We start from the raw sequence: 19,446 nt of genomic DNA on the forward strand, positions 1-19,446 counted from the left end.
CTGCATTTCAAGAAGAAGAAAAAAGGCCATTAGTTTAACCTCTGTAGTGGTATACATTGAACAAGAAAATGCAATTAAAATTAAAACTCATGCAAAATAAGTCAGAAGCAAATCTTCAATAACTCAAATTAAAGAATGCCAAAATTATATTAACAGGTAAAGCTTAGTACATGCTGGGGAAGAGTGACTGAACAATGGGGATAAATGTATGTGTTACTTGAATTTCTCGAATATGGACTTATGTCATTCAGCGAAGAACTAAAAGGGTACCGAACAATATAAAACCATCTACGGATGCATCATTGAAGTGAAACTCGAGAAGAATACAAAAATGTCAAAATGAAAAACAAAGTTCGAAAGCATGTTCTACATACGAAGCGGCAATAATAAATAATTAAAAGATAAATATAAAAAACTGCAAAACACGAAAAGATCCCTCTGTTAGAATTTATTTAATAACTAGTTGGATTTACTTATGTTGCTTTGCTAGGGATGTATTTGACCTTGAAAGATTCCCGATTTCGGAAGAACCATTCAAGAGTTCTTGATGTGTTTATGTGCCTCATTAAGACCCTGAAAAGGGGACAAATACTTTTCGTTAGAAGTTGACTAATTAGATTCCAGCCCACGATACGAAACCATTGAGAATGAACAGATCAAACCATAATACATATTTAGAATTTGTCAGCAAGAATGTTATTTTCATTTTTTTCATTTCTTGGCAAGTCATCACCGATCAATAATCACACTCTCCCAAATTTCCCACCATTCCTCTGTATTACACAAATTGAAATCATGAATCTGCATTCACATTCAATTGGTGTGCTATTTCTTTTCATTCTCCTGGAATTCACATCTGCCATTATTAATCCAAGTCACATCACAGGTGATATTTTGATTAATTGCGGCTCCAAAGGCACTTCTGCATCAAATAATGGCAGGGAATGGATTGGAGATATACAACCGAAGTCTTCTTCCTTGCTACAACTGAAGGGCTCTTCAACCACCTCAACGGTCATCCCTGATTTGATCTCTTCCGATCCAGTTCCCCACAAAACGGCGAGAATCTCTCGATCTCAATTTTCCTATAGATTTCAAGTAAGTCCAGGTCAGAAAATTCTCCGCCTTCACTTTAATCCCACTTCATATAAAGGTTTCCAAGGGTTCAACGACTTGTTCACCGTTGAAGCCGGTCCTTTTACTCTGCTCGGTATCTTTAGCGCCTCCCTTGCTGCTGATGCTCTTGGTGTTGATTCTTTTATCAAGGAATTTTGTTTAAACGTACAAGAAAATCAACAGCTAGACATAATTTTCTCTCCTGAAATTAGTCATTTATTAGATACATATGCTTTCATAAACGGCGTTGAGATTTTCTCAGTGCCTGCAAGTCTTTCTTACTTTGAAGGAGGAGATGTCGGTCTCCAACTGGTTGGAGAGAAGTCTCTAGTTTACTTTGATTACAAAACTGCACTTGAAATAATCCACCGAATAGAGATTAAACAAAACTCGTTTTTGCCCGCTGGAGATTCCGATGACCTGTTTCCCAAGTGGGCAGCCCGGAATGCAAAAAAGAGAAACAATAACACATGGAATATACCGGTGGATGTGGGATTCAAATACTTGATCAGGGTTCACATCTCAGAGCTTGGAGTCAAGATTGCAGAAAGTGGTGGTAACATGTTTGAAGTCCTTATCAATGAAATGATTGCTCAAACTAATATTGATGCAGCTAAAGGAAGGGAGGAAACTAACATCCCTTTGTATAGGGACTGCATGGTGATGGTGAGAGGAAACAAAAAGGAGGGCAAACGTGATATATTGATTTCCTTGAATTCATCTGATGATCGGACACTTGTTTCAGGATTTGAAATATTTAAGTTGAGCAACTCTGACAACAGTCTTGCCAGTCCAAATCCTTCGCCTCTAGCACGGGATTCACCATCCGACACTGTCCAAACTTTATTATTTGTACTTATTGAGAGAAATTCAATTTCAACTGTTGCAGTGGTTATAATTTCTTTGGTATGTATCGTTGTTCATAAGTTGCAAGAAATTCAGGAAGCTAATATTACCGAGGAGGAAAACACGCCAACCCCATCACAGAGAGATGGACGTATTTGTCGCCATTTTTCACTAGATGAGATCCGATTAGCCACAAACAACTTCAGTGACGCACTAGAAATTGGAATGGGCGGATTTGGTAAAGTCTACAAAGGCCACATTGATAAAAACCAGACCGTCGTTGCTGTAAAGAGGTTAAAATCAAGCTCCGACCAAGGGGTGCACGAGTTCTTGACAGAGATCGAGACACTTTCTGAGCTTCGACATGTTAACCTAGTTTCTCTATTTGGTTACTGCAATGAGCAAGAAGAAATGATTCTTGTTTATGAATACATGTCACGTGGGACCCTGGGTGATCATATTTACAAACTTGCAAGGGAAAATAATACATATTCTTTTCTCACATGGAAGCAACGTCTGGATATTTGCATTGGAGCTGGTCGAGGACTAGATTATCTTCACACAGGCAATAATGTCATACATCGAGATGTAAAGACTACAAACATTCTCCTTGATGAAAATTTCATAGCTAAGGTTTCAGATTTTGGCTTGGCCAAGCCTGAAAATATAAGCAATTTACAAGGTCATGTTAGCACGAACGTTAAAGGCACATTTGGGTATCTCGATCCAAATTACTCTCGCACTCATAAACTAACCAGGAAAAGTGATACGTACGGATTTGGGGTGGTGCTGTTGGAAGTATTGTGTGGGAGGGCTGCAGTGGATTCGAAGGTTGTAAAGGAAGAGCAAATTCTGAGCATATGGGCTCAAGATAAGATTAAAAAAGGAGAAGTTGACCAAATCGTAGCTACGAGTCTGCGAGATGAGATTTCGCCAAATAGCCTCAAGATATTTGTGGGAGTCGTAGAAAAATGCTTGTCTGATGAACCGAAGAAACGACCAACAATGTCTCAAGTTGTGTCACAACTTGAGTTGGCTCTTGAGCAACAAGGGACTAAACAACCTTTGAAAATAACAACAATTGTAAAGACGGGGCAACCAACCATTTTCTCTACAACTGTGCAAAATTTCACCCCCAATTCGAAGGAACAAATTAATAGCAACATGGTTATTGCTCAACTTCCAAATAATAATAAAGATGGTCCATCATTTCCGACGGAGCAACCAACAATTTTCTCTACAAATGTGCAGAATTTCACACCTGATCCGAAGGAACAAATTAATAACAATGTGGTTATTGCTCAACTTCCAAATAATAATAAAGATGGTCCATCAGTTCAGACGGCGCAACCAACAATTTTCTCTACAGCTGTCCAGAATTTTACACCTCCTCCGCGGGAACAAACTAGTAGCAGTGTAGTTATTGCTCAACTTCCACCCAAGGAAAATGAATTGCCATCGGTATCAGGTACGAATTCGATAAATAATAAAAAAACAAACCTTGACTATTCATATCATGATTTTTAAACTTTTCATGGTCTTATTTTAATGTGCTTATGATATTACCTGAAATGTAAAGCACTAGCAGCGTTTGATTTGGGTACAAGTACACCTGCCATCAGTAAATCTTGTCCTACATCGGATTCGTGCAGACGTTTCTTGTTGGAAGAGATCAAAAGCGCCACAAGCAACTTTGATGACAATTCTATCATCTGCAAGGGAAGATTCTCCGATGTATACAAAGGGTTCATCGAGGACAGAGCCACTACCTTGGCAATCAAAAGGGTGAAAAAGCTATGGGACTCAGATTTCCACAAGTTCCTACATAAAATCGACATGGCGTCAAAGCTAAGGCACCTCCACGTGGTATCACCAATCGGCTACTGTGACGAGGGTGGAGAGATGATATTAGTCTACGATTACATGGTGCATGGCAGTTTATACGACCATCTCTACAAGAAGAATCCACCATTAAAGTGGAAACAACGCCTCCAAATTTGCATAGGTGCCGCCAGGGGATTGCATTACCTTAACAATACCGTCAATGAGTACCACAAGATTCATCGCATCGTCAACTCCACAAACATACTACTGGATGAGAAATGGGTGGCCAAGGTCTCCGTAGCGCCAACTTATATCTGGCATGGCTCGATAATTGAAGAAAAGGATAATATGTACTCCTTCGGCTTGGTGTTGTTACAAGTGTTATTCATCAAGCCCAGGAAGCCGTTAGATATTCACCAATATGCTGAGTCTTGTCGTAGAGGGGCATTTAAAAAATATATTGATCCTAATCTGAATCGTCAAATTGCCCCTCAATGTTTGAGTAAATTCGTCGAGACAGCCCTCGCATGCATTAAAAAGGAAAGTGAGCCGCCGGCAACGAGCGACGTTGTTCGGAGCCTCGAGCTTGCGATGCAGCTGCAAGAAGCAGCGGAGCAAAGAGACAACATCATATGATGGTGGGAGTTTCTCCTTCGTCTCTTTCTCAGATATAATAGAAACGTTGCCCTGATTGAATTTATAGAAAGACTTTGAAAAATTCAGTGCCTTACATGCAAACAATTAAAGGCATATTGCAAATCTTGCATGTTCGAAAAATACTAATGTACGAAATTGTGGGAGTAAGCATAACTTCAATTACAACATTTATTGGGCTCGAGAGTTTGTAACACTGGTTTTAGTGTAATTCCACAAATGTTGCTACAGCACAAGGGAAAATGGATTGGTGATTTTACAGACAAAATCTTATTCCTAGGCAAGAATCAAAGGTTGGTCGACCAATCTCAACTGCCACCAATCTCTTTCGATCCAGTTCCCCACAAAAAGGCAGGAATATCTCAATCTCGATTCTCCTATGCATATTGCGGGAACCTAAATCAAATAAGATAGTTTCTTTATGTTATGCTTTATTGAATGCCTGGTTTTTTTTTTTTTTTTTTTCAAGAGAACGACACCCGATGAGGGTGGGGGGTTAGGCTTGACCCCCTACCTGTTTATAAAACAAAATTTAAGAAGTACATAATGAGTTTCGCTCAAATTGCTACTGCCCAACATATGGCTAATAATAGCAATTGACAAACAAAAGACATTAGGTAACTAACAAAACGTTAAGAAAACGGGCAAAACAGGTGGCCCAAATAATAAAAAGGACGGGGTGGGAATGATCATAGAAGGTCGGGGAAGACCAAGGTAGACCGTTCGCCTCACCACAATAGCCGAGGCCACTTACACTTTCGCCAAAAATGGGCGAAACAGGTATAACGGCTGCGAAATGTGTGGCACCATTCGACAAACAGTCTAGTCTTGATAGACCCAAACAATCCATAATCACCCCAACCCTCCCTAACATGTAAAGTTCACGAAAATTCATAAATTGCCAATAATATAAAAACGTGGAATGCATGGCACCTATGTGCGAGACTGTCGTCGAAAGGATGGATATCCAAGCTGGTCCATCCGAATCATCTGCTGAATAGGTCGGGGAAGTTCCGCTGTTGTGAAGGTACGAGCCAACTCGGTCTGACACCCCAAGTTAGCTAATGCATCAGCTACTTTATTGCCCTCCCGGTAGATATGTGAAATCCTGTACTCCAAAGTAGAAAGAGAGTTCCGGATCGCCGTGAGAGAACTCTGAAGACTCCAATGACCTTGGTCCGTGTGTGAAAGAAGTCGAACAGCGACTTCTGCGTCAAGCTCGATCCAAACTCTAGTGAATTGCCTCTGAATAACAAATCGCAGCCCCGAGGCAAGGGCAGCAAGCTCGGCCGCAATACTGCTCGGGGCAGAGATCCTCTCGTGAAATGCAACTATGGCCTCAGCGTCCGAACCTCTGATAATCCCGCCAATAGCTGCAATCTGGGTGGATGCTCTACGTGCTCCGTCTGTGTTTAGCTTCACCCAACCCGGATCCGGTGGAAGCCAAACAACTCGATGAGGTGTGAGAGTTGGTGTTCTGACTCGGTAATATAGGCCAAGAGACTCAGCCACGTGGGGAATGCCAGTCCAGCTGTCCGCCGAAAGTAAGTTGGTTTGGTGAAGAATCCTGATGTGCTGGATGACCCTGTAAATGATGGAAGAAGCGCGAACCGTGATATCCTTGTGCTTGCTGTCATTTCTTGCAATCCATAAGTACCACAAGATCAAGCAAGGCACAATGGTCGTGATGTGTGTGTGGTGTGTGAGTGTGTGCGAAGTGAAGTGCTGCCAATAAAGTAAAATCTGGGGTATGTGCGTAGTGTGTGCAGGTGTATAGCCAAAAAGATAGAAAAAATGATGCCATACCCTCTTAGCCGTCGGGCTCTCCACGAAGATATGATCAATCGACTCAACAGAAGGAGACTCGACAGACTGAGATACAAGACTCGACACAGGAATAGATGGATCTGGACAACAATAGCACCTCGAGGCAAGAGAGGTGCCTCGAGACTGAAGTTTGGTATCCACTGGAAGACGCTGAAGAAGGAGACGCCAAAGAAAGATAGAAATTGTAGGAGTAAGACAAGATCCCCAAAATATACGAAGAAGAGGGGTAGGGGTATGCTGCTGGCGTATCAAGGCCCAAGCCGAGGTCAAGGAAAACTTGCCATCCGAAGAAGCTCTCCAAATGGGCAAATCACCCGAAGCACCAGAGATTGGGACCGAGCAAATCCTATCGATCCACTCAAAAGGAATATCCTCAGCTAGCTTGTTTCGATCCCACTGACCGTTAACCAAATAATACTCCACACGAACTGACGTTAGCCGACCACCATCAATAATGCCCGAAAGGGGACCATCGCCAAACCAGTGGTCGTGCCAGAAATAAACATGACCTGGACCAATCCGCCAAAATATTTGAGCTTGAACACGCTCTCGGACACGGCACATGCGCTTCCACACCGTGCTATAGAGTGAAGACACAACGGATGAACCTGGGAACCGATTCCGACAATACTTGTTTCGGAGAAAACGGGCCCAAAGAGAATCCTGAGCACGGAATCGGAACCAGAGCTTGTAAGTGAAGGCGTCAATCACATCCGTCAAACGCCTCAACCCCAAGCCACCCTCACCAACTGGCCGACAAATCGTCTCCCAAGCAACCCAATGAGGCCGGCGCTGATTACCATAAGATCCCCAGAGAAATCGGGCCATGCACTGCTCAATCTGCTGAATAATGTACTGCGGAGGTTGAATAACCTGAACAAGATGCAAAGCCATAGTCGAAAGCGTACCCGGATCAAGGCAAGACGGCCCCCGAAAGCCAAAGCGGTCCGAGCCCATTCCGAAATCCTGGCTTGCATGCGATCAAGCAAAGTGTGAAACAAACTGCCCCGGTCCCTCCCTTTGTATAGTGGTGCTCCAAGATAAATGATAGGAAGATCCTTTCTCGGATAACTGAGAATCCGAGAAATAGTGCGAAGATGACCATCAGAACATGCCCTATCAACTGTGAAAGTGCTCTTGTGCACACTAATCAACTGACCCGAAGTCCGACAGTAATGATCGAGAAAATCCCGCAGCTTCTTCAGTCCAAAATTATGGCACGAGGTAAATATCATCACATCATCCGCATAGGCCAAATGGGATATAGGAATGCCTCCCCTTGTAGAATAAAACATGCTTGGGCAACGGCTGTATAGTGCATTGAGACCTCTCGAAAAATACTCAGCCGCAAGTACAAAAAGAGTCGGCGAGAGCGGATCTCCCTGCCTTAGACCACGAGACGAAGTGAAATACCCCGTCAGCTCCCCGTTGATTAGTAAAGAGAACTGGCACGACGAAACACATCGCCGAATAATATCAACCAAGTTCGCCGAGAAACCCATCAGCTCGAGTACACGAAATAAGAACCGCCACTGAACCCTATCATAAGCCTTTGCCATATCCAGCTTCAAAATAAGATTCGGATTTCGACAACGAACTGATATCGAGTGGACCATCTCTTGTGCTAATAAAATATTATCACTAATGAGGCGACCCTGAACAAACCCACTCTGAGAAGGAGAAATAATGTGGGGCAAGTGAGGTGCCAGTCTGTTCGTAAGTACCTTGGTGATAATTTTATTGGTCACGTTGCACAAGCTAATCGGGCGGAAATCTTTCCAAGCCGTCGGAAAGTCCACCTTTGGAATAAGAACCAAGGTGGTAGCGGTGAAGCTCGCAGGCATAGATCCACCCTCGAAGAAATCCCAAACCGCTTCACAAACATCACACTGAATCAAGTCCCAACAATGCTGATAAAATAGCGAAGAATACCCATCAGGACCCGAAGCACTATCTCGACAAATCCCAAACACCGCATCTTTGATCTCCTCAACTGACGGACGAGTAGAGACTGAAGAAAAGTCCCTTTGAGGAGCGGAAAATAGGGACTCATCAACCGGAAGCAAACTAGGCATATCATCGGTAAGAAGCTTGCTAAAGAAATCAACGCCCGAATCCTTGATCTCCTGAGCTGATGTGAGAACCAAATCACCATGAGAGATAGAGTGGATTCGATTGACACATCGCTTTTTCTTGACTAACGAGTGGAAAAACTTAGAGTTTCTCTCTCCATCAGTCGCCCATCTACAAGCTGCCTTCTGCTTCCAAAAGTCCTCCTCAATATTGAGCATGAGAGTAAGTTCAGCAGTGGCCTTTTTCAAATTTGCACGATTCTCGGGGGATCGATCCAAGTCATATATGTGCTCGGCCTCTAGAACAGCTGCCTCGGCCCTCTCTTTATTCTTGAACACGTCCCCGAAAACATTCCAATTCCACCACTGAAGCTTCTGTTTCAATCGTCTCAACTTCGTATGTAATCGATGCATCCCCGTCTGAGCACACGGAAAATCCCAAACCTGTTCCACAATCTGACGAAACGTAGCGTGGCGGATCCACATATGCTGAAACCGGAATGAAGCAGGAGGCCTAGACGAAGAAGCAGCCGATGAAACCAAAAGAGGAGCATGATCCGACCAGGTCCGTGAGAGGTGGGTAACCTGCGTAATAGGCAGTAAATCTAGCCAAGCAGAGTTATATAGAATCCTGTCCAAACGCTCCAAAAGACCTGAAGGGCTCTCCCAAGTATAGCAAGAACTAGCCCCAGAGAACCCGGCATCCGAAAGTTCACAATCCGAAACCATAGCACCAAACTCAGCCATATCTAGTCTCCTATCCGAAACCGATCTATTCCGTTCTGACTCAAGTAAGATTGAGTTGAAGTCACCCCCAGAAATCCAAGGAGTGTCACCAATCGTCTCAAAAATGTCGCGGAACGAATTCCACAAAACACGGCGCTCGGAACGAGAGCATCTAGCATAGACCGCAGTAAATACAAAAGGAGCACCAAATAAACTAGATATGCATCTGACATGCAATAATTGTACCTCATCCCTAAGCAACTCGACTCGAAAATTGTGATCCCAAAAAATCCAGATCTTCCCCGCACAATTAGACAAACCAGCAACGAAACCCAAGCGACGGCAATAGTAATCATGCACAAACTCAGTCATAGGTTCAGAAATAACCAATAAATTAACTCTATGTTGGCGACAAATAAAGCGCAAGTGGGATTGGGTCGCCTTATTTTTTACCCCCCTTGCATTCCAAACCAAGAATTTACCCGACATCAAGAAGAGGGGGAATGCGACCCATCTGAAGATTTCCGAGATGTGACAAAGAATGAGTTACCAATAAGGTGGGCCTCCTCCGCATGCCAACGTTCGGCATTCTGCAAACGCCAACGCTCAGCATCAATTAGGCTCGATCGCCACGAGGCCGAAGGTTCATCAGTGATAGAGCCCGGAGTAGCGTGATCAGCTGGGCGTATGCTCGTGGCTGGGCTCACGGGCTCATAAGGGATCATGGCAAGGTGATTGAAAGGAGGCGTGCCGGCCAAATTTTGATCGGCCGTGGGCCGGACCTTGGTCACATAGTGTTCGCAAAATAAGGCAGCCGACGTAGGTGTAATCGGATCCGTACCCGCCGAAAGTCCTGACCCCTCTCGTCCGTGTACCCCATGATTAAGGGGAACATCCTTGGCCACCGAAGTGGCTGAAGGTGATAGAGAGGGGGTTGAGAGGGCTGCCCCCTTTGCGGTTCGGGAGCTAGAAGCTTGATTTCTGTTCTTTTTGGAGGGAGACACATGCTGATTTTTTTTGGACATGGATAAGGCCTCCATATCATCTAAATCAGCTGCTTGATCATCGGCAATAGTATCTATAGGGTCTGGACTCATCGGTTGTTTGGTGTTAGATGTATTTTTTCGGCCCTTTTTCGAAGATTTTGGAACATGTTTGGAAGCAACATCCGGTTGAATATGAGCAGCCTCTATATCCTCTTGAACCCCACTCTCCAACAATTCAAAGGGGTTGTAATGCTCAAAATCTCCTTCACTAATATTATCGGCAGTAGTCCGCACAATAGCTTGAGAAAAACTAGGATTTTCGGTTGATTTTGTCCCCGATGTTTTAGGAATATCCATGTTTTCAACAACAACATTTTTCCTCTTTTCAACTCGTCGCCAAACTTGTTTTTCCTTTGGTGGGGCCGTGGGTTTGGGAATCCGTTGTGGCGGTGGTGGAAAATCCGGTTTTTTAGCATTTCCATTCATATAGCAATTTTCAACCGAGTGACCCAGGTGAGAACAAAACGTGCAGAATTTTGGGACGTTCTCGTAGTTTACCGGCAAGGAAATCATCTCAATATCATCATAGCCAGTCATCACCGGAATTTGTTCAACCCTCGGTTTCAAGAGATCAATTTCGACGCAAAATCGAGCAACAGATAGCTTCTTTCGATCGGCTGTAAAATCATCAAACTCAAGTGGATTTCCAATAGAAGAAGCAAGGAAGAATATAGCTTCCCGGTTGTACATATAAGGAGGAACTCCCGGCACATTAACCCAGACCGGCGCTATAGAAGTTTCGTTTTTCAAATTAAAGCCCGGAGTATATTTAAAAACACGCATGGGCAGCCCATCAATATAGCATATCGATCTTCTCAAAAGCAAAGAATAATCATCTAATACCGAGAATTGAATCAACACATGCCGATAATTCAATTTATGCAACTCAAAGGAACCGCGGGGCTTAAAATCGTAAATAAACTTCTCCATAACTTTGTAGTGAGGTATCCCATGAGAAAACTTACCAATCAAGGTGTACTTTAACGGCTCAAGCATCTTATCAACCTCCTCTTTCGAGAAATAGAGCACATTCTTGCCATCTATCACTTTAATTGTCCCAATTGGAGCGATATCTTCTCGGTGGAGCAAGTGACGACGACGATCAACCTTAGAAGAAGCAATTGGAGGTCCGAGATCACCGTGTACAGCAGCAGCAAAGGATTTGGTTGGGAATTGGAATTTTGGGGTTTGAATTTCGGGATTGGGGTTTTTTAATTGGGGATTTTGGGTTTGGAATTGGGAATTCGGATTATGATTGTCCAATTTAGAAATAGGGATAGAAATGTCATTTTTAGTGTTTGAATTGGACATAAAACCAGCTTGGGCCACAAGATTGGGGTTTAGGTGGTCCGTTTTAGGGTTTTGGGCTCGGATTTGAGTAATATTATCGTGAGCCGGTTTTAGAGTGGAAGATAGGCCTTTCTTAGGAGAGTTAGGGGCTGAGATGGGCTTAAGGACCGGTAGTTTGAGGCTAGAAAAATCCTCATAGGATGGTGATTTGGCAAGTGGTGTAAACTTGGCGAATTGTGGTTGGCTGAGGTGAGGAGTTCTAGCCAAGTCAAGGGGTGAGGTGGAACGGGCGGGAAAAGTGGTTGGTGAAATTTGAATTGTGGCGACCTTGCCTTGTGTAGAAGATTCAGCTTTCACAATCAAGGAAGATTGATTGGTGAAATCTTCCATAATTACCACGTCCGAAAAGGAAGGTCCTGATTTAGAATGATCTTGATTTGCTGCACTAATTAAAGGAGGAACCAAGACAAGATGAGAGTCTAGATTCATGCGGGGCACAAGCAGCAGCTACCCACTCGAAGATCTCCACCGAGAGAAGGCGGAGATATGACGGAGACACGAAAAACCGATGACAAGACACGAAACAAAATGAGGACGAAACAAACCTCCACTAAAACTAAAATTAAAGAAGCAGAACGAGCAAAAAACGCCCAAGAATGGAAGCAAAAAACGAGGCTGAGATCACAAGGAATGAAAGCAGCCCTAAAACCGAATGAAATGAAGGAGAAACAACCAAAAAACGACACAAAAACACAAGAATACGGCTGACCCAAACACAAACACGAAAAAAACAAAGAACACTACCAAATTTTGAGAAAATTATATGCAAAGAGCACGAAAACCTCAAAACCGATGGATAATTGAACTAAAATGACAATAAGAAACGATGATCAACTAACCAGAATGAATGAAATGAAAAACGAATATATGAATGGCTAAAATCGATCAAAATCTTCGTAGGAAAGACACAACTTTCTAGAGAGAAGGCAGAGCATTATACCTTTTCTTGTGGAACTAGCTTTTCTTTATTATATATTTATATTTGAATGCCTGGTTGCGGAGATTTTGACATCGTGATGAATATACTTGCGCAATCACTAATCAATTATTATTAGTCTTTTTCTTTTAGATTAATTCGTTGTTATTAGCTACGCCTACACAAATGTGTCCCCGTACGACTTCACGCGACCTGACAAAATGCTTGTCAAGAAAATATTGGGTATATATAGCTAATGGTTTAATTGATGGAGGAAACTTTCAACTCCAATTCTGGAAAGTGTTTAATCAATCATGGAATCAACGGCCATCAATGAACAATATAGTGACACAACTCGAGGCTGCTTTAGAGCAGCAAGAAGCCACATATCGATATCCAGTCAGAGAGTCAATAATTCTAGGATTCAACACGAGTCAAATGCGTTCCAATGACTATATCGTACTTGTTTCCCAAGTGGGCAGTCCGAAAGGCAATCGAGAGAAACAATAACACATGGAAGATGCCGGTGGACGTCGGATTCAAATACTTGATCAGGGTTCACCTCGGTGCTGGGAGTCAAGACCGCAGAAAGTGTTGATAATGTGCTTGAAGTCCTTATTAATGAAATGATTGCTCAAACTAATATTGATGCAGTTAAAGGAAGGGATGAAACTAACATCCCGTCGTATAGAGACTACATGGTGTTGGTGATAGGGAACAAAAAGGAGGGCAAACGTGATATATTATTTTCCTTAAAGTCATATGACGATCGGGGACTTGTTTCGGGATTCGAAATATTTAAGTTGAGCAACTCTGACAACAGTCTCGCCAGCCCAAATCCTTTGCCTCTAGCTCGGGATTCACCATCCGACACTGTCCAAGATTTATTCTCTGTTATTGTTGAGAGAAATGCAATTGGAACTGTTGCAATAGCTGTAATTTCTCTGGTATGCATTGTTGTTCATAACTTGCTAGAGATTCCAGAAGCTAATATTACCGAGCGACATGAAACACAACAACCTTTGGAAATAGCAGCAACTGTTTCGACGGAGAAACCAATAATTTTCGTTACAGCTGTGCATAATTTCACGCCTCCTCCGCAGGAACAAACTAATAGCAATGTTGCGGTTATGGCCCAGCTTCCGAATAATGATAATAAAGATGGTCCGTCAGTTCAGACGGGGCAACCAACAATTTTCTCTACAGCTCTGCAAAATTTCACACCTCCACTTCATGAACAAACTAATAGCGGTGTGGTTATTGCTCAGCTTCCACTCGAGGAAAATGAATTGCAATCATTACCAGGTACAAATTCGATAAATAGTGATATAACAAACTTGTCATAGTCTTATTTTTTAATGTGCTGATGATGTTACCTGAAATGTAAAGCGCTAACAGAGTTCGATTTAGGTTCAAGTTCACCTGCCATCAGTGAATCTCGTTCTACATCGGACTTATGCAGACGTTTCTCGTTGGAAGAGATCAAAGCCGCCACATGCAACTTCGGCAACAATTCCATCATCCACAAGGGATTTTTCTCCGATGTGTACATAGGGTTAATCGAGGACGGCGCCACCACCGTGGCCATCAAAAGGCTGAACCCGAAATCGGCCCCGGATACCCACGAGTTCCTAGATATAACCAAAACGCTGTCAAAGCTAAGGCACCTCCACTTGGTATCACCGATCGGCTACTGCGACGAGGGTGGAGAGATGATATTAGTCTACGATTACATGGCACACGGCAGCTTACGAGACCGTCTCAACAACTCGGAGAAGTATCCACCGTTAACGTGGAAGCAACGCCTCCAGATTTGCGTAGGTGCCGCCAAGGGATTGCACCATTGCCTTCACGCCGGCATTGGGGACCGCAACATGCAGCGGAACATCAACACCGCAAACATACTACTGGATGAGGAATGGGTGGCCAAGTTCTGCGTCGCGCCGCGCCGAATCATATCCGGCAAGAAAAGGATAGCGCGTACTCCTCATTCGCGTTGGTGTTGTTCCATGTGCTATTCTTCAAGGCAGGCGAGCAACCGAAAGTTACCGAATGGGCTGAGTTTTGTCGTACAGAGACGCTAAAACAATATATGGATACCAACCTGTACAATCAAATCGCCCCTGATTGTTTGAGTAAATTCATCGAGACAACGCTTGCATGCAGAAATAGAAACGTAAGTGAACAGCTGGCAACGAGCGACGTCGTTCGGAGCCTCGAGTTGGCGGTGCAGCTGCAAGAAGCGGCGGAGCAAAGAGGCAGCAGACGGTGGTGGGGTCTGTTTCAGAAATAACAATAAAAATGTTGCCCGGATTGAAATAATATAAAGAATTTGAAAAATTCAGTCATATAAATTAGTTTGGATGAGTGAAATTAGCATAATTTCAACAATTGTTCTCTATTGTAATTCCACAAATGTTGCTATAGCATAAGGGAATGGAGACCTAAGACGTCACGATTAATATATTTTCCCAATCACCAATCAAATATTTTTAGTTATTATTTTTTTTTCTTAAGATTAATCAGTTATTATTAGATACGCCTGCACAAAGGTTCCCCCATCCCAAAAAAAAAAAAATTCCAAAGAACACTTGGAAGTTGGATCACTAGTTATGGAGAACAACAATAAATAAATAAAATGAATTGAACTCACAAATGAGGTATTTATTATTTAAATTGAGAATATAGAGTTTGTTGCTAAATTTATTTTAAACAACTGATAAGCTGTTACATTTTATTATTAGAATTAATTTTTAAAGTGTTTAATAAAAAGGTGGATTATAAGTATTCTTTTTTAAAGATCTTCAACTTATTTTTGAATTTTTAATATCCTTTTCAAAAAATTAACCAACCAATTTTAAAGAGCTTTAACCTCTTAATCATATTATAATTTTTTTTTAACAGCTTATAAGTTTAGCCAAACAGCCTATCCACATAGGCTAATTTTTTTCGAAATAAAAGCCGCGTTAAAAAGACAAGGTTGGTGGGGGTTGGAGTAAAGAACAATTGAATTTTCTACGTAAAAACAAACAAGACTTGTGATTTCTGCTCTCAGTCAACTCTCATTATCCTTTCCAAATCAATCAAAACCTACTGGCATAATTCTGTTCAAACATAAACACCATGTATATTTCTGAATCATCAAAAAATTTCTTAATTTTCTCCTTGTTCTTGCATATCCTGATCATTCCTGCTACTTATTCCCTCGACAGCATCGCCATTTCTTGCGGTTCTTCCGGGAATTCAACTGCACTCGATGGCCGAATTTGGATCGGAGATTCGACGCCCAAATCCACATTCTCACCGCAAATTAACGGCAAAACTTCCGAATCAAGAACCACCGACAAACTTGCCTCGCTCGATTCTGTACCATATAAAACCGCTCGAGCGTCTCGCCACGAGTTTACTTACGTTTTTCAAGTCAATCCAGGTCAGAAATTCATCCGCCTCCACTTCTATCGAGATTCATCGTACAAGGGATTCGAAAGTTCTAAAGCCCTGTTCACCGTTAAAGCTGGACCTTACACACTCCTCAGCAACTTCAGCACATCTCTTATTTCCGATGTTTCGGGTGAAAAGCAGATAGTCAAAGAGTACTGTGTTAATGTAGACGAGAGCCGAGCATTGACCTTAACTTTCTCACCAGCTCAGAAAGAAAGGAAGTCAGATGATTTCTATGCGTTTGTCAATGCAATTGAGGTTGTCTCGATGCCCACCGGTCTTTACTTCACTCCAGAAGGGGAGTTGGGTGCCCTCGTTGTTGGCCAAAAGTACAGATTCTACATAGATAACACCACAGCATTCGAGCTCGTTCGGCGGCTGAATGTTGGCGGAACCACCATCTCACCAGCGGAAGATTCAAGAATGTTCCGGAGATGGGACGAGGACTCCACATACTTGATGGAAGCAGGTTCTTTTCCTGTCGAAACTTTAACTACGGTTGGATATAGAGGGACATCAACTCACGTTGCACCAATCAAAGTTTACGATACAGCAAGAACGATGCAAACCGTCACTACGAATAATCTCACATGGAGAATACCAGTGGATTTAGGATTTAGATACTTAACCAGGCTCCATTTTTCTGAGCTTCACCCGAGGATAGCACAGCAGTTTTCGATTTTCATAAACAATCAGATTGCAGAGAATGATGCTAATATTATTCAACAGGGTGGAGAATCTGGAGTTGCAATTTACAGAGACTACATTGTGATGATGGATGGAGATAAAACGGAGGGAAAGCGCCACCTCAGCATCACTCTTCAGGCCAAGATTGAATCAACATATAGACAATTCAACGGGTTAGAAGTATTCAAGTTGAGCAACCCCGACAACAATCTAGCAGGCATGGGGCCCGTTCTCGAGCTGCATAGTTCAACATCAACGCCACAGCAAAAGAAACCGAAGTCAATTTACAGTTCTAACATGATTGCCGCCCTGCTGACAGTCATCCTAGCCTTGTTGAATATTGCTGTTTACCACCTGAGAATAATTTCTGAAACAAATTCTGGGACAAGGAACATAAGATCATCAACCATGGAACATCGGTGCCGTCGATTTCCAATCGATGAAATCCGATTGGCGACCAACTATTTCGACCCACGATTTCATATTGGAAATGGAGGATACGGCAGAGTCTACAAAGGGAGTATTGATGGAGGGGCTACAGTGGTTGCAATCAAGCGGTTGAAATCAGAGTCCAGACAAGGGGACACCGAGTTTTGGACAGAGATCAAGATGCTGTGCAAGATCAGGCACAAGCATCTCGTCTCTCTGATTGGCTACTGCAATGACGGTCAAGAGAGGGTGTTGGTTTACCACTACATGGCTCAAGGAACGCTGTCTGACCATATCTACAAAACATACAGGCATGGGAAATCGAATCCTCCTCTCTCTTGGGAACTGCGCCTCAAGGCCTCGATCAGTGCTGCACGTGGCTTATACTATCTGCACTCCCGGCATAGGGTCATACACAGAGATGTGAAAAGCTCAAACATTTTGCTGGACGAGAATTGGGTTGCCAAAATCTCAGATTTCGGACTGTCCAAAATGGGACCGACGAATGATTCATTCACACACATCAGCACAAACGTCAAAGGCACGTTTGGTTACTTCGATCCAGAGTACTTTTTGACTCACAAACTGACGAGAAAATCTGATGTGTACTCTTTCGGGGTGGTGCTATTCGAAGTGCTGTCTGGAAGACCTGCAGTGGAAATAAGACTCGAGGAGGAGCAACATAGCCTAGCCGGATGGGCCCGATATTGCATTAGAGAGGGGAGAGTGGACCAACTTATTGACCAGAATCTGACAGGGCAGATTTTACCGGCTTGTCTGAAAGTGTTTGTAGGAATTGCTGGGAGATGCTTACACACTCAACCACAGGGGAGGCCTGCAATGGCTGATGTAGTGATGGGCCTTGAGTTAGCACTGGCATTACAACAGAGCACCGATCCAATGGAAGAGGAAGAAAATATCGGACGAACTGACAGTGATCGGAGCGACGGGGTTATTTCTATGGATGATATTATGACTCCTCCAAAAGGCGAATCGGATAGGATTATTATCGAAGATAATCCCAGCTCAAGTACGAGAATCAGAGGCAGGGATCAAAAGAACCCAAAACTCAAGACCAAGGACAGCAGTTCCGCCACTAACTCGACACATAAATGGTGGTGGGATCCATTCGGAATTTTACCAAGAACACCATCAAAGCCGAAAGCTTCACCGCAAGCAGTCATCCACCATTTCTCTATCCAGGAGATTCGGACAGCCACAAACGACTTCCACAACAGTCTCGTCATTGGATTTGGAGGAGCGGACAATGTATACAAAGGATGCATAAACGGTGGGCAAAAACTCGTTGCAATCAGACAGTCAAGAACTAGAGAGTCCCGACTCTGCATGTCACGTGAGTTGCAATCTCAGAAAGAGACACAAACGAAATCTTCTCCAAGTCAAAAGCATGTGGTCTCTCTTATAGGGTACTGCGAGACGGAATCGGATATGGTTCTTGTATACGAGTACATGCCAAATGGAACACTGTACGATCACCTTCACGAACCTCTCAAGAGTCCCCTCCCATGGAAACGAAGACTGCAGATCTGCATCGGTGCAGCACGAGGACTAATCTATATCCATTCCACTATCAAGCAGACAGTGCTTCACCGTGACTTCAAATCCACCAACATTTGGCTAGACGAGAATTTTGTTCCGAAGGTGTCGGAATGGGGTTTGTCCAGAAATAAAGGAAATAATCGAGTCCCAACAACTGCCAGAGATAACTGGGGGTATTTGGATTCAGATTACATACGTGGAGAAGAGTCAACGGAAAAGTCTTACGTATACTCGTTTGGGCTGGTCTTGTTTGAGTTGCTTTTTGACAATAAAGAATCGGATCGTTGGTTGGACGAGGATCAAGTGAGTCTAGCCCAGTGGATCAAGTCGTGCATGAGAAATAACCTTTCTGGTTGTATTGATCCATTTCTGGTGGGCAGAGTATCACCGGATAGTCTTAGAATATTTGTAGAAACTGCTGGAAGGTGTTTACTCGATCATGGGAATCGACGGCCATCAATGAACGATATAGTGACACAACTCGAGGCTGCATTAGAGCAGCAAGAAGTCACAGAAGGTAAAATAAAGGTGCTCAACTCCTAAGGAGCTGACTCAATACATATCGATATCCAGTCAGAGAGTCAATAATTCTAGGATTCAACACGAGTCGAATGCGTTTCAATGACTATTATCGTACTTGTTTCTGATTTACCGCAATGCACACCCTAAATATAGAATTTATTTATCTTGATTTCTTGAATGAAATATTAGCTACTATGTTCATACATTCTTCGTCCTCCCACCCTCAAATGTTTGTTTTACACCACAAAAGTGAACATCGAGATCCGGAAAGGTCAGGAAATTATCATAAACTGAATTTAAATCCCAGCATTTCTCTCTTATGATTTTGAGTACCAAATGAATGAACTAAACAAATTCAGGTGCTAGAACACAGTCAAAATGAGAGAAGAACAAAAATTTAAATATAATTAACTACTCATTCATTTCAACT

At 42.9% G+C, this 19,446-nt stretch overlaps 2 protein-coding genes across 2 annotated transcripts; both read left to right on the top strand.

Moving 5' to 3' along the window:
• Positions 1 to 580: 580 nt before the first annotated feature.
• LOC105971447 (putative receptor-like protein kinase At5g39000) lies at positions 581 to 4,683 on the top strand. Its single transcript, XM_088821539.1, has 2 exons — positions 581 to 3,430; positions 3,542 to 4,683. Exons 1-2 carry the CDS (start codon positions 694 to 696, stop codon positions 4,420 to 4,422), a joined length of 3,618 nt encoding a protein of 1,205 aa, XP_088677665.1. The 5' UTR covers positions 581 to 693; the 3' UTR covers positions 4,423 to 4,683.
• Positions 4,684 to 15,351: 10,668 nt separating this feature from the next.
• LOC105971468 (receptor-like protein kinase FERONIA) lies at positions 15,352 to 19,221 on the top strand. The gene has a single exon (XM_012996321.2). It carries the CDS (start codon positions 15,501 to 15,503, stop codon positions 19,035 to 19,037), a length of 3,537 nt encoding a protein of 1,178 aa, XP_012851775.2. The 5' UTR covers positions 15,352 to 15,500; the 3' UTR covers positions 19,038 to 19,221.
• Positions 19,222 to 19,446: the final 225 nt, after the last annotated feature.

This window comes from Erythranthe guttata, chromosome 8, assembly GCF_056151865.1.
Source record: "Erythranthe guttata isolate IM_541 chromosome 8, IM_541, whole genome shotgun sequence".
NCBI lineage: Eukaryota > Viridiplantae > Streptophyta > Magnoliopsida > Lamiales > Phrymaceae > Erythranthe > Erythranthe guttata.